The following is a 16,797-nucleotide window of genomic DNA, read 5'->3' as shown; positions in this document are numbered from 1 at the left end:
AATAAATAAAAAAACTTTTATAACGCAACAACTGTAATTGTAAAGTTCTCCAGATAGTATTAAAGTTCATCCTATTTGTATTATAGGGATACTTTTTTAGTACTGAATGAGTAATTGTACAATGACTTGCCGCCATATAACTAACAACAGAACGGTCATAACTTCAAGAATGTTTTTTTTTTTGTTCCTCAAAATATCGAACGGTTGAGAATGGACATTTTCCATGGAAATTGGTGACAAATCGCTTGGCCAATTCAAAAAATATGGCCAAAACATAAATTAAATGTGGACTTGTGTCAACATCCTACTGAAACTAAATATCTTCCATAATCATGTGGCTATAGCAATCAGAACTGACACTTTGTGTCATCACTTTCGGCATTTTAAAAAATTACGGACCTATCACACCTCCATACCAAATGCCACACAATGTAGTGATTTTTTGTAGGTGCAATGGTTTCTAGAGTGCAACTGGTAAATTTTTCCTACCTCAGATGTATCATCATTGCAGAATGAGAACTGAGAAATGTAGGTATTACAGAATCACCATATCTTAAAGTAACTTTTTATAATCTAAAAATGTTCAGCAGTTGTTTGGATGACATATATTATAAAGAGGCAAACCTTAAACTGAATATCTAATACCTTGGGTGACAGTTGTTTTTAACAAATGTTCTGAAATTGTACTTTTAAATGAGGGTTATTAAATATATAACTTCGTACATGTTGCATATATAGTGTATATGTTTAATGGTACCTTGTTGGTACTCACATATAACTTTAAGTCTTCATTTTACGTTTGATGAGTAAAAGATTTTCATGTTTAATTTTTTTGAAGTTTTTCAAGAAATAATAATAGTAAATCCAGAAAAGCGCCCTGATACTATATCTTAATACTATATCTTAATAAACTGCTTTAAAATGAAATATGGAAATCTATGAAATGGAAACCAAATCGAATAATTGACCACTATAATAGATTTCGGATCTCAATTCGTTTAATTAAGGTGTAAAAAGCTATTCATAGAGAAATAAATAACTTTCTTTGGCAAGAGAATAATCTGAAGAAAGAACATTTTTTTAGTTTGTAGAACTTAGTTATATTCCATATAAGAGAAATAAGATCAGTTTTAGGCGTATGACCGTAATATATTAAATAATTCTTAATAAAGTACTTATTTTTACCGCATTGTGATGGCAGATGAGTAAATTTTCGTGATGATCTATTTTTTAACTAAAAACTCAAAATCGTAAATGGTTATCTCGAGAAGTTATTCCAACTTTATTTAGAAAAGTCAAATTTAATCATGTTATTTAAAAAATCAGCCGACTCTTTCTCCTTCTAAAACTGAAATGGCTTCAATTGTCAAACTTATGTTGATTATTCCCAGGATAAATGGAGTAACATATGCGTTGAGATTCATCTTAAGAACTTCTTAAATGCAGCAGTAGCAGCAATAAAGAATAAATACAATGTATAATACAATTTTTATAACGTATATTTATGCAATCAATAGACCATCAATAGAACTAGTAGTTCTGTACTATAAAAATAGCAAGTCCTGTTAGAACAGATGTATTTCATTTTAATTTTTATTTGATTTAGATTAGGTCAACGAAGTCGTGAATAGTGAATCGACCTTAGTTAATTAAACTCGACGACTGTGATTTAGAAATACTTCTGGCATTTGTATTTATTCTTCTGATTATAGGTTATAAGGTGATATCCTAATTACATATTTAATACTTTTAATCTTAAGCACGTGTAGCAACAGTGAAAGAATAGATCATGAGCACTTCAATTCTTGTTTTTCAGTTTATTGAATATAAAATAGTATTGGACTAAATTTGTATTGAATGTAAAAGACGATTGGACTTTTCTAAAATTTCTTTAACCTTTTATGGAAATGTTATATAAATAAATTTTTTTTCTTTTGTTTTTAAAAATTAACAGTACTGATGAAGACGCACGACAGGCTATGATGCGTGATCGAGAAAAAATAAATGAAGTACAGGTACGCCTTTTATTGTCATCTCGTGCTGAAATGCAAAAGGTGATTGAAACAGCACGTCAGCAGTCGATACTTGCTCTTCAAAATAATTCAAATGCAAAACCAAAAGTTACAGCAACTGTGACAGCTCCAACATTACCTCAACCACCTATTATAACTACCAGCGGTTTACAAAATATTTTAGCAACTCCATTAGGTGCACCAGCTTCTTTTCTAACATATCAGCAGCAAGCAGGCATTATATCAGAAGAAAAGCCTATCGTTACGAAAACATCCAAAATTACCAGCTCTGAAGAGAATAAAGTGCGTAGTGGTAGTGATCGACGCCGTTCAAATTCAAGAGAACGTCGCCGATCAAGATCTCGTTCGAGAGATAGAAGTGATCATTCTAAACGCAGAAGAGAGCGAAGTCGTTCACGTGATCGTGATCGTGAGCGTGACCGTGATCGCGATTGGAAGAACAGTCGACGCTCATCCAGGCGATCCAGAAGCGTTGAGCGCAGTCGGGACCGCAGTCGTGATAGAAGTCGCGATCGAAGCCGTGAAAAAAGTCATGATAGAAGTCATGGCAGTATGACTAGGAGTAATCGTAACAGCAAAGATAGCATTACTAGTAATCGTAACAAAGATAATAATAATGAGAATAATAATTCAAAAACTGCTACATTTTCACCATGGAGTATTGCTTCACCGGTGCCATTTGGAATTAAAAATCAAAATCCAAATACAACTATTCCCGGTCTTGATAATAACTTTCCAAAAAATTTGCAAACAGCTAATCCAAATTATACTAGTGGCACTCCAATAAATCCATATACTATGATGCCACCAAACATTATTGTCCCTAATACTATTTCCAATAACCCCATTAAATCAAATACATTCACTCAACAGCCATTAAATTCAACTGGAAGCATGTCAAATCCACCAATTATACCAGCTTATCAAAGCTTCAGTAGCAATGTTAACACTACGAACAATTATAGTCTTACAGTACTTCCAGGATCAGTTCAAAGCAATAACGATCACATGAAATCTTTTTCAGCCCAATCAGTGGTTACTTCACCTTTGAATTCAAGTGAAAGTGCTGATTCGAAAATGAAAGTAGCAGATAATCAAAAATTGGATAACAAAATGAATGCAGTGATTCCGGGTATTTTTCTAGATAAAAAACCAGACGGAACACAATTACAAAATAATATGAACCCATCTAACTTTCAACAAGAATCGATTACTTTTGCTAACACAAATCCCTACGCCCAAATTTATCCAAGTCTATTTGCAAAAGCAGATCCAATACAAACTATTCAACCAACAAAACCAGCTGTAAATATAGAAGAGGCATCTCCACGATATAATGAACGTAATGAAAAGAAACCAGAAAATATTTGCATTAAAATCAGCAACTTGTGTAGTACCGCTTCTTACAGTGATATCAGAAAATTTTTCGCAGGATTATTCATTCCGCATAATGGTATAAAAATGTTAAATGATAAGCAAGGAAACCGTACAGGCGTTGCTTATATACAGTTTGGTCGAGTGTCACATATACAGAAGGTTATGAGTCGACATAACTTAATGTTGAAGTCAAAACCCGTGAACATTGAAAAATCAACAGAGGAAGAATTTGATAAAGCAGAAGAAGGCCCCCGACAAAATCGATTTGAACGTAATAGCAATAACGATCAGGTATGGCGAGATGAAAACAAGTTTCATGAAACAAACAAACCTAATCCATTCAGAAATAAAACCATAATGGACACATTTAATGTGCTCTATGTAGAAGACATACCCCAATTTGCTACCGAACAAGATATCATGAAAATGTTTACATCATATTCTATTTTTGATATATTTTTGACGTCTAGTCCAGAAAATCGGCGTGAATATATTGCTTTTGTCAAATTCTCACGCACTGAAGATGCAAAAGCAGCTTTGGAAGATAAAATGCAGCATATGATTGGTCACAGAAAAGTACGAATAAGTCCAGGCAGTGAAGAAGATATGGAAAAGGCCAAAGAAAAGTTACGTCTAGCAAACGAACAGTTACAAAAAGAGGAAGAAGCACTTGCTGAAGAAGAAGCTAAAAAGTTTCAAGATATGGATAATGAATGTGAGACCAAAAATGATTATATGAAAAATGAAAATGAAGTCAGAGAAGCTGATGTAGAAATGAGTACAAATATTAAAGAGAAGAGAAGAGAAAGCAGATTCAATGACAATAATCATAATAATCAAAACAATAATGATGTTGTAAGACCCAACATTCCAAGCATTTTTGAAATGAATGTAAATCAACCAAATACATTAGATGCGAAAAACGATACTCGACAACGCCGGCAACGTCCAAGTCGCTTCAGCAATAACAATAATGCAACAAATAACTATGATAGTAACGACCGAAATACACCCAATATGATGCAGAATCAAAATTTCAATCCGAATGTTCACAACTTCAATAACAACGATGGACCAAATTTTAATGGCCCAAATTTCAATAATGGTCCAAATTTCAATAATGGCCCAAATCAAATGAATCCTGTTGAAAATGTTTTTATTATAATTAAAAATTGTGACTACAAAGCACAAATTAATGACATTGCTCAAATGCTGCTATCTATTAAACTCCGTCTCAAACATATAGAACCCTTATTCAATGAACGCAACTTACCAAGTGGAGAATTTATTGTAGAATTCCACGATCCCCGAGATGTGGAAGCATCAATAAAACAATTTAACAATTCGAAATTTCGTTCAAGGTCCCTACGCATTTATACAATAACTCCCCAAGAAATAGCTGATCGCCTAAACAAGCCATTCATGAATTATTTCCCTGGTGGCGGTGGCGGTGCCGGTCGAGGTGGTAATTCTATGCAAGATTTCGCTAACAGAGGACGTGGAAATAATAATAATTCAATAGGCAATATGGGAAATAATAATGGAATGGGTAATATGGGTAACAATAATGGAATGGGTAATATGGGTAATAATAATGGAATGAGTAATATGGGAAATAATAATGATATGATGTCGAACATGAGTAATAACAATAATAATAATGGTATGTACGGAAATAATAGAAACATGCAGATGGGTGATGGCAGCGGTTTTAACGATAACAATGATTCAATGCGAAATAACCGTGGAAATATGGGTCGTGGTGGCAATATGGGTAATAACAGAAATCAATATAACGATGATGGTAATGATAATAGCAATAGTAACGACAATTTTAACAACAAAAATAACAACAGAGGAAACAATAATAAACTTATTGATGGCATACCCGATCAATTTAATCGTTCCGGTTGTGTTGTTTCTATGGAAAATGTACCATTCAAAGCAGACTTAAAAGATATTTTAAAATTTTTCGAAGGTTATGAACTATCGCCAAATGATATTATAAGACGATTTAATGATGATGGCTTGCCAACTGGTGATGCACGTGTAGTCTTTGAAACACCTGATATCGCGAGATCTGCTTACGAATCCAAACGGCGAAAAAATATTTTCGGCCGCACAATCTACTTAAATATTTTGTAAAACATTTGTAGTGTTAAATATGTATTATATATAACTAACTACTTATCATATTGCATTAATTATCATACATTATTATATAACTGCACAAAGTATTTAAGTAAGAATTCACTTTCAAATGGGAGTTGAAAATTATAGAATTAAGTCGCAAAGAAAGGAGTTGACATAAATATTGAACTTGTTTATCTATTCTTAAGTTATTTATAAGTTATCTATTCCTAATGAAGTTGAAAGGACAAACTGTCGCATTTTTACAAAGTCACTTTAGGAAAAGTGTCATGTCAAAAATATGCGTTTGCTATTCTTTCAGTCTAAGTGTTTTTGGAAAAATATTCCAAAAAAAACGCTTATAAGTTTTGATTATTTGATTTATGAAAATTTGCCTATAAAATTTTGAAACTATGAATAAAATATGTAAATATTTTATATAAATATGGATTAATGTTATCATTGTATGATGCTTTACCCTTTTTAATCGCGATTTTTAAGTTTCAAATGTAATGAAGGAAAACATTTAGTTCGTATCTTTAAGAAGTGCTATCTTTAAGAGAAAAAAAAACAAAAAAAAAGTTTATTATTATAATCATCTACTATAATTTCTTATAAACATATGTAAGTCTTTATACACAGAATTATAAATTCTTAATTAAAGAAATAAATACAATTTAAATTTCTATACAAACTATAACCTTTATTTATTTAAGAGTAGGTTTTTTGATGGCCTAGCTATAAAGATTCAAATACATACTATTTTTCAAAGTACTTGTTGTCTTTCATTGTCTCCTCTTGTTATAAATTTTTTGACTCTTCTATTCTCAGTAGTTTCGAATTGATGGATTGAACGAATCCATCCATAATCACACATAATCATCATATTTGTGATTGTGATGTGTACAACAGAGCCGATAATAAGAATATCATATGTCCACAGTAATAGATCTAACAGATAATATTGATAATGATAATGTTTTATCCGACCGCAGGAGTAACTCTAACAGATAGTGTTATCTTAAACATTAATAGCAATCTGCTTGCTTTATGAGCACAATAAACAGCAGTAGAGGAATTTACCTTTTGTTTTCCACAAAGAAGTGGATTAGGCCCACTTTTAAATGGCATTTGTCCGTTTGCACATTAACAACTTCCTCTGTCCAGTTTACACCTAACCACAACTAATGCACTGACAAGAACGGCGGGGTCTACACTGACCCCACCCCCATTCTCTAAAATTCACAATTGATCACTCAAACATCCACATACTAACTCATCTATACGTTGTGTGATTTCTTCATGTCATCTTTTTTTTACACCCCCATGGGCTACAACAACCACAACAATACACTCACAACTATGAAATCGGTGGAACCATTCATGACGTCAATTACTGCGCCTTTACTATTCTGTTATAGCTTAAGTCAACCATATGCTAAACAGTTAATTATTGAGTATAAACACGTTTAAACCTGCTGTGTGTCCAAGCTTTAATTATACAGAAAATGCTATGTTCAAATGTGCTTTTATTAACACAAATCTGATTCAAATTGATTTGCAGGTCTGTTCCTGGACCTTAGCAAAATTGCTGAACCTTAAAGTTATGTTTGAAGAAAATGAAAGAAAAATATTTGGTGCATTGTAAATGTTGGAGTTTTTGAAAGTACAGCTTACCCACAATAAAAAAAAAAACTAATTAACTAACTAACTAAATTGGTATCCTTAAATTCGCCTAATTTATGCTTAACTAATTTTTTTTTTATATAAAATCTAATATAAAGCCATACTAGTTTTATTTTAATAACATCGTTATTTTCTTATGACCCCAAATAATAAAATTTAAATATTTTTTTTTGTTTTTAAATATAAAAGTTTCTATTATAATAATACCGAATTTCCAAGAAATAGAATATAAAAAATATTTTATGCTGTATACCTATTGACTCAATAACTTATAACTATAAAAAGTTCTGTAATTGGATAACATTAGATTTCTTAACAGTCTCTCTACAAACAGGACATTCATCACGTTCATCCAACCACTCTAGAATACACGTCCAGCAAAATAAATGACCGCAAGGCGTCAAGCTAGTGTTCGTTCGTGGTTCCAAGCACAGAACACATTGTGGTGCTTTTGTTACTGATTCAACTTCAGTTTCATGTTTAATAATTGTTTTCGATGATTTTCTTTCCAAAGTAGCATACTGTTTTCTTCTATGTTCCTTCCACATTTCAAATGCACTAATAAGAAAAGAAATTGACACTTGTAGAAAGGTTATAACGCCGAGTATTTTATAACCAAACAAAGAAAATTCTGGCTGTATCCAATGTCTTATTAGTACATAATTTATTCCTGTTGCACGTTTCGATATTTGATATTTATCGGAGTGTAGATAGAATAGAGACTTGTGCAAAGCCTTTATGTAATTTGGCGAGTGCTGCATAAGTTGAATACAGGAAATTAATTTCTTCTTCGCATCTGGTAAGATATTTTCTTGTTGCTCAATGTAGACCTCTAATTTTTGTAGCAGATGTATATATAAGGTTTCACCACCGAACTCCAGTATTATAGCTATTAACTGCACCTGCAAAATGACTTTAATTTAACAAATGTGTACTAATAAGATTAAGTAACTAAATGAACTTACAAATCGCGTTGGTATATGTTTGTACTTTGAATCCACCTTAATAATACCAACATACTCTTCTCCAAGTGTTTGGAGATTACTGACAGATGCAAATCCATGATATGTTATCTCGGCTAGGAGTTTGCAAAGTTGATTATATTTTATCCAATTTCTAGCACCGGTCAGACGTAATAAATCGGACAAATCTTCTGTCAGCTCATTTGTATATCTCAAATCTTTTTGTACTGAACGCACTACTTCTGGTTGCCGTGCTCGTGCATTTCGAAAATCCATTTTTATGAAATCATCTCACGTTTTTCAAAATAATTGCAAATGCAAATTGGTAAATAAAAACTGTTCAAAGTACAACACTACAGACTCTGATAACAAATCAGCTGTTAGCCTACATATCATCATTTCTTGGCCAATTATTGTAAGATAAGATTTAAGTGTTGTTAGGTGGTCTAAATTTGGTAAGTTCAAATTTTTATTTATATATTGTAATAATATTTTGTATGTATTTCTATAGCATATAAATAAAAACTAATGTATGGTATTATATCTATTTCGCACGAAAGATTGACATAAGAACTCTTATAAAAACATTTTCTACAATGTCAGAATTCTTATTTTATAAAAGGTATCATATCATAGTACTGCTAAATCGAGGGCTGTGTTAAGTTTTAGATAAAAAATTAATTTATACAAATATTTATACACTTATTCCCCGATTTGCGTTTTTAATTAGGAACGTCAAAATGCGACGTAAATCAAAACAATTCATATTTCTCCACATATATAAGTCACTGAATATTGAATTCAGTGGTTTATTCTGAATTAGCGTTTGGCTTAATGGCATTCTTATTTGATTCTGATTTTCTATCCAAATCGATATAAGGGATTCCATTTTTACAATTAATTGACTTCTGTTTTTTGTATATTGTTTGGCCTGTAAATGTATGACAGCTTTTCTATAATCCTTTATCTTGTAAGCATCACGATTAAAAACTGTTCTTACAGTAGTTGAAGCTAAATTCAAAATTCTTCCAATGTCAGAATGTTTTACTACAAATTAAAAACAGTTTGAAATGTCTAACTTTTGTTCCAAACAAATTTGTTTTCGCTTTTGAATCATTTTTATATTTTATAAAGTAGAATTTCACATTTTCACTTCTACACACAAATGTAAACTGACACCTTTACACTAAAAACTTAATACATGAAATCCTCTTTTAAACAATGTGACATACAAGAAATAAAATGGGAATCCCCTCAGTACGCATGTTTTAAAAAACGACGCAAATCGAAACCCTACAGATGCAATTCCACAAAGTTACTTTTTTTTGGGTGACGTTATTCGCATCAATGCAAATCGGGGTATAAGTGTATCTACATACTATCCACATACATACTTCTGGATCCTGTTCAACTATTCCACAATGTACATATATGTGCAAGTGTTCAATTCATAGCGCTATCTCTTTTTCTCTCCGCACGACGTTGTAGTGCCTCTCTTATAATCGTACTCTTAAATCTTGATTACAGGAACGCTGTCCTCTTATACATAGATTACTCATAAATTGAATAAGTCATAACTGCTTTGCAATAATCTTTCTGTGACGAGGCACAGATAGCCTCATCTCTCATGAACAAATTTAAACCGACATTTTATTTTTTTCCTTCACTGCATTGAAAATAACTACAAATTTTATTTTAACGAGCCCATGACTTTCTGCACAACATGGTCACGTAACATTTATGACTGAGTCACAGAAAGCCTCGTCGCTGTGACCAAATTCAAATCATTTTGTTTTTGTTCTCACCAACAATAATTATAATTTTGACGTGCCCATGACTTTCTGCATAACATGGCTGAAAACTCCGTCAGCGTGAATAAATTTAAATCGAAATTTCTCTCATTCGCTCAATCTACATTTTTTAAATTGCATTGCATAGAATAACAACGTTACATGTGATGTGAGCATGACTGTCTATATAACATGGGAATTACATTGTTCTATGTTTAAATAAAAATATTATTCAATTTCAGTGTATTCATTTTTAATATTTTTAATTTTTATTAAAAAATTAAAAGTTACAAAAATTTTTGTTTTCACAAAAACAAAAAATTGCAGGTGTGGCTAAGATATGGCAACTTAGTTTGACATTTTTTTTTTGCAATAACCATTAACCAACACTGACTAGGTTCGTGTTCATCTTTCATAGACGGCCATTTTTGCTAGTGTTCGGACAATATATTTTTTATTTTCCTCCTGGAAAAATTAGATTTGCGTTTCCTTAAAGCGAGAAGTATTCGTAAGTATTCGAAATACTTATAAACAACTGCTCGAAGCAGATATTAACAGGAAAATAAAGAGCGAAAAACTAAAATAGAAGCGCAAGCAATTTTGCTAGGTTGCTAGTCAAAAAAAAAAAGACTTCACTCGTTTAAATCAATTTTTAACAAAAAATATTAAATTGGAAATATATTGCAAAGTATATTTCTTGAAATTATTGATTGAATAATCATGGCTCAGTAAACATGTATCTGTATAACATTAAAGAAGTGCGACATACTCCATGTGGAGATAAGTTCCACGACACATTTTCGTCGAAATTTCATCGTACCTTCCGCCCTACTGAGGGCATTTCACTATCTCCTCTTTTTTATTTTTTAAATATTAATCAACAAAATAACAATGGACAACAAGAAACAATTTTTACGCCAAAATACCAACTCGAAGGCATGTCAACCAATTGATTCTAATCGGAAATCTTCAGGTGATTATATATTATTTTATTAGTTATTTTGTATTATTAAGTATTTGTTTAGATACCCAAGTCACAAAAGCGTACGCAAGAAATTCTCGTCGCCGTGAGCAAAATAATTTACCAAGAAACGATCAACAACGCAATTTAAAGCAACCAGCAGCAAAGTTAAGACCAAATGTTGACAAACGTCCTCGGGTACGTGGAGGCTTTGGAAAAGAGGATGACAACAACTATAATCACGATTCAACATGCCCCACCGATGACCTTCTTGCTACCAGCACCGGATTAGCAGAAAATAATGTTAAGATTAGCACCGCAACAGGTGCTATATCAAAATATGGTCAAAATAATTATGATTTAAATTCGGTCTACAATCCAGGTAGTAAGAAACAGAGTTTGAATCATTTACTAAACTTTCACTATACACCACGGGAATCAGAGCACTATGCTGGTAACAATTTTTTCGGTCGTGGTGTTTTAAGTGGAAATAATCACGCAAATGCGCATGCTAATAAAAAACAAAAATATAATAAAGAACAATTTTTGCAGGCAAAGTAAGCTAAATGACGAAATCAAATCATTATCAATGTACTAATAAAATTTCATTTTATAGCTTTCAGTTCGTTATCAAATCGAGTGCAAAGCCTAAATTTGATGCTTCTCCAGATACATTGATTGACTGGAAGCTTATAGAACAAATCAACATACAAACAACGGAAGAACCGCAATGTCCGATATGCTTATATCCTCCAGTTGGAGCAAAGTTGACACGTTGTGGTCATGTCTATTGTTGGCCATGCATTTTGCATTATTTAGCGCTTAGCGATAAAACTTGGCGCAAATGTCCAATATGCTATGAAGCCATACATAAAGATGACCTAAAGAGCACTGTTATTATACAGCAACACCAAATAAATATTGGTGAGAATGTGCAACTACAGCTGATGCGCCGTAAAAAGGGGTCGATGTTCATTGAAAAGTACACGACAAATGCTGAAAGTGTTGAGCGTTACCCACAATTCTCGAAAACTGACGAAAAGAAATTATTTTCAAAATTTTTAATTGCAAACCGTTTCGATATTTTGAGTATAATTGAACGCGAAGAGAAAGAAATTATGGCTGATAATGACACTTCATGCCCAGAATTTATCTTCGTGCAAACTGCTTTGCAGCTAATCAAGGAACGCCGTGAGCAATTAGGTGACTTTCTTCCCAAGCAAGAAACAGAATTTACAGACATGACAACTGTTGATGAAACTCAAGAAACTAAGGTTTCGTTGACTGACAACTTAAATGAAAACACAGATTTACAAACAAATATTAATCCAATTGAAGCAAAATTTATAGATGATGAAATACAAGAAGAAATTAAAGATGATATGGTTTTACCAACTTTGGAAGATACTGATTTTGAAACTTTAGAACTTTCTTCAGTGTCCAATTCTGATATGCCCTCTTCACCATCTACAACCAAGTACTATTATTTTTATCAATCTGTAGATGGTCAAAATATTTATTTACATCCAATAAATGTTAAAATGCTGCAAGCATGTTACGGTACTTTAGATAAAGCACCACAATTAATAAATGCACGCATCTTACAAAAAGAGCATCATTCTATGGATGAGGAACATCGTCGTAAATTCACTTGCTTAAGACATTTACCACTAACTTGTCAATTTGCAGTAGTTGAAGTCGAATTGAACCCACCAATAGTCAGTGAAGGAATACTAAAGTTGTTTAAAAGTATTTAACATGATATTTGTATATATTTCAGTAATGTAATTATTATTTCATTATTTTTAGATGATATTTTGTATCGTAAAAAAGAACGTGAACGTCGCGAACGTGAAGAAATAAAACGCGAAAAGAAAATAAATGAGATAAATGAACGTCAAATGGGAAAGCTAATTGCAAGAACAGCTACTTTGAATTTAAGCTCTCCTGCTGAATTTCCAGCTGTAAGTAAAATAAGGCTATAATTGTTATAAATCTAATTTGTTTTTAAAAATATTTTTATAGTGGGATTTTAAAGAAGAATTATCAGTTACAAATTCGACAGCAAATACTGTTGTTGCCAGCAGTCCTACTCCAAAACATCAAACATCATATTCAGCTGTGGCAGAAGTTGGTAAGGCAAATAAGCAAACTAATAATTTTGTTAACCGTAACATTGGTGTAAGCTCGATACCTGCTGCAGAAGTAGATGAAGGAACAACTGGCGTATCTCGTCTTAATACACAATTAGGTGACGTTTTAGCTGAGGCTATGGCACAAAAGAAACAACATAATGCTGCAACAAATGGTGGCGCTACAGGCAATAAAAAAAAGAAAGCCAAGAAAATGCTTCCACTCTTTTCAACGGGCATCAATTATAAAGGCACTTAATATGGAGTGTGCTATAACTATTACATTTTATTTATATTCAATATAACACTATTAAATTGGCTTGTTATCTAATGCATAATATTAGAAATGACATAATTACAATGTCGGGTAGCTAAGCATACAATTTTTTTTTGAAATTTAAAAGAATTTATTTTTAATCGTTTCTTGAATTGTGGTAAATGCACATTAAAAATACTAACCAGTAGAAGAAAACTATGAATTATCTATAAATAAAAAATTTTTTTTTCTTAAAAGAGAAAAAGGTGTTTTTGTAATGTTTAAAATGATAGCAGCTAGCGATAAAGGGAAAGCTTACAACATATTAAAACTTGTGTTATAAATATAATATAGAATATTATTATTTACAAATACTTTTTATAATAATGCAAACTTTTATTTATGATATAGAAAATTAAATGTTTTTGTGCTTTCTGTGATGAACGTTAATTTATTTCAAGAATTTGCAAGCATATACTTAAAATTTCACTTGCAATTTTAATTCACACCTTCCAAAATATTTTATATAAATATTTTCATTAAATTTAAATATTTTAATGCAATTTTCAAACTGAATAGTATAGTATTTAAAGTTAATTAGTGAATAATAATTTCAAACTGTTATTTTGGGTTCGTGTATTTGAATTTTGCTTCGCACAGTTTTTATTATACTGTAGTAATTGAATTTTTAATTCCAACAACTTTCAAACAAGTAACAATTTTACAGTACTTGTCAAACTTTAGAAGCAGTGTCTGCTTTCTATTTTTTAGCGAATTCTGCGTGCCTGGTGCAATTACGAAATCTTTCCCAACTTTGCGATTCTCGATTGCGATTTTGTGAAACTGTGAAAACGAGATGAGATGGCACTGAAAATGAAGAAATTTGGTTCAGTTTGTACGACATAAAAATTTCGTCTTTGGATATTCCTGTTCTTTTATTGAAATGAAAATTGCTACAAATAAAGTTAGTTACTTTTCAATGAATTGATTCACTTTTATTACTGTTTTAAAATAAGTAAAATTTTATTAATTTGATATGCAGTAGAGTAAAATATAATAAAATAAATAGATCAGTAAGTTTTTCGATTTTTTTGTGACATCTGAGCTATTTCTAAGACAAAAAATATGTTTTTTTATTTGAACTAGCATTCAAATAAACAAATATATGAATGCTGATGCGTCAAATACTGTTTTTTGGATTTTACTAAAGGTAAAAGTGTATTAATAACAAAATTAATTGATTATTAACTATGACATATTAACTTTATCAGTTACTTAATAAATTATTTTTTAGGTAGAAAATTTGTCAAATAACTTTCAACACCTGACAAACCAAAAATTTTTGTAAAGTGCAATAGCTCTAAAACTTTTAACGTTCTCAAGTACATCGAATGTAAATAACTGATAGGAACTTTAGTAACTTTAAAACTTTGACTATCTTTCGATTGCTAAATAAAGAACTATTAGATTTTATTGGATTCATATTTTATTTTTTTTAATTTGCAATAAACATTTTATACATATTTTAGTTTAATACTAAAGGTGTATTAAGAGTATGCTAATTCCGACAAGACATTAGAAAGTGTGTTTTATTAAAATTGTTTATCATTTGAACTATCTGAAACGAAGTAAAAGGATTAGTGTATTTGTACCAGTGATGAAAAAGTAATTTAAAATAAAAACTAAATATAAAGTTTTGTTAAAAAACATTTATGTAAATAACTATAAATTATCTTAGCTGTCATTTACCACGCGTCACAAAAAACAGCATTTCACAAGATTATTATGTGTGACGAATTTGAACTGCGGTCATGAGCTGTATTGGGTCTAGAGAGCTTAATGGACTAAAGCATAAATTAGAGTATTAATCTTACTTTAAAGAATTTCTTTTCCGGACCAACTCCGGACCAAAAAAAAAATGAAGTAAAAATTATTATACTATTATAGTATAATAAATTCAATTTTCATAAAGTTTTTACTTAATCGTTCTTATTTCCATTTACTTATTGAACTAGTCTTTTTAACTACTTAAGAAATTGAACATCTTTCTGTTATAATAAGGTATACAATGAGTAGATTTATATCGAAGAGAAGATTAGTAATTGAATTTTGATTTAACTTCGGTACCAAGTCTTAGTGAGATGAAATTATTATATCATCTGTATAATGATTTTCACATCGGTTTCATCAGGTTGGATTTTAACCCGTCCCAAAGGTCATCGACGATCAGCGGTGTTACGAAAATTACTAGCGCCCCATGAAAAACGTATCAATATATGTGTTTAATTATAGAATTCAGAACTATTCTATAATCTTAACAGACTCCAGACCCCTCACTGTGCTATCGTCGATGAAAATATAACTCAGAATTGTTTAAAGTTTTACTGTTCGCGAACGAAGTACAGTTTGTTAAGAACGCAAAAACTACACAGTTAGTAATAATGGCAGTTAAATAGTCAAGATATGGTAGTAAACTCTTAATACAATTGCTATGCTTTGTTCGGAACCAGAATTTTGAACCTGCATTAAATCAAACACCTTTAAAACTCTTTAAAACAAGGTTTCTTCTATTTATAATGTATTGAAAGTCTTGCATTACTAAAAACGTTACATCTAAATTAATCAAATCATGAACTCCCTTATAATCGACACATAGTTTAAGAGTTTAACTCATTAATACCATATAGCTCTTAATACAATTGTTTTTTTCCACATAACATGAATTGAATATTCATATAATGATATTGAAATATTTGCAGAAAATAGACCAAATTATTATTAAGATTTATGGAATTATATCCCGTAATCATATACATTGCTTTAAATTTATGTTTGAGGCATAAATCAACTTTCATACCTCTTCATATTCGTTAAAACGGTATTGCGCCTGTTAAGCGGATTTATTCTATATATTTTGTAGAATAAATATTGGTCGGCCTAAGGTTTGTCTTACTTTGTGTAAAGTAACATGAAAGACAAAACGCTACGTTACAATTGTAGTTTAGGAATGTATCCTGCACATAAAGTAACGTTTTCTGTTTACACATATTTGAGTGCACCGAAGTTAACTTATTGCTTTTGCTTAGTCAGCTATGACCACCACAGTCAAGTTGAATACAGCTTCCATGTTTACTTGATGAACAATGTTGCGTTTATGATTCCTCATATAGCAATTAACTTAGATACGACAAACATCACCACACTTATCACAAGAATGCAAGTCTCAGCATAATTGACGTAGTTGTGTTAGCTTTTACTAAACACTTTCAGTCTATTCTAATCAAGTCAACAAACAAAACTGGTTGTTGTTGTTGTAAACCACAGGGACCTAAAAGGAAATAACATAAAAGGTTTTACAGAACGAATACATGGGTTAGGAAGCAGATGGTTGATGATATACGGTAAGGGAAGGGAATAAAGGAAAAGAGGTGAATTGTAGATGGGTGGTTTCAAGAACCAAGTGCCATTCA

The 16,797-nt window shown here is 31.2% G+C and overlaps 3 protein-coding genes across 4 annotated transcripts in view; 2 read left to right on the top strand and 1 right to left on the bottom strand.

Moving 5' to 3' along the window:
- LOC119669287 (putative uncharacterized protein DDB_G0282133) overlaps positions 1-5,930 on the top strand; it is a 28,350-nt gene extending 22,420 nt beyond the window's left edge. For both annotated transcript variants that reach the window (XM_038079121.1, XM_038079120.1), the window contains exon 3: positions 1,955-5,930. In XM_038079121.1, coding sequence (XP_037935049.1) covers positions 1,955-5,555 — 3,601 coding nt within the window. In that variant the 3' untranslated portion in view covers positions 5,556-5,930. The remainder of the gene's footprint in view (positions 1-1,954) is intronic.
- A 1,498-nt stretch (positions 5,931-7,428) lies between these two features.
- LOC119669289 (peroxisome biogenesis factor 10) lies at positions 7,429-8,616 on the bottom strand. The gene is made up of 2 exons (XM_038079123.1): positions 8,192-8,616; positions 7,429-8,128 (listed from the first exon to the last, which is right to left on the bottom strand). The coding sequence occupies exons 1-2, from the start codon at positions 8,462-8,464 to the stop codon at positions 7,502-7,504; spliced, it is 900 nt and encodes a 299-aa protein (XP_037935051.1). The 5' UTR covers positions 8,465-8,616; the 3' UTR covers positions 7,429-7,501.
- Positions 8,617-10,277: 1,661 nt separating this feature from the next.
- LOC119669288 (RING finger protein 10) lies at positions 10,278-13,554 on the top strand. The gene is made up of 5 exons (XM_038079122.1): positions 10,278-10,951; positions 11,004-11,496; positions 11,556-12,688; positions 12,749-12,903; positions 12,965-13,554. The coding sequence occupies exons 1-5, from the start codon at positions 10,870-10,872 to the stop codon at positions 13,328-13,330; spliced, it is 2,229 nt and encodes a 742-aa protein (XP_037935050.1). The 5' UTR covers positions 10,278-10,869; the 3' UTR covers positions 13,331-13,554.
- The last annotated feature ends 3,243 nt before the right edge of the window (positions 13,555-16,797 follow it).

The sequence above is a fragment of the Teleopsis dalmanni genome, chromosome 1 (genome assembly GCF_002237135.1).
Source record: "Teleopsis dalmanni isolate 2A chromosome 1, ASM223713v2, whole genome shotgun sequence".
In the NCBI taxonomy this organism is placed as follows: Eukaryota; Metazoa; Arthropoda; class Insecta; order Diptera; family Diopsidae; genus Teleopsis; species Teleopsis dalmanni.
Note: the sequence above shows the minus strand (reverse complement) of the source record. Positions and strands in the feature narration are given on the sequence as shown.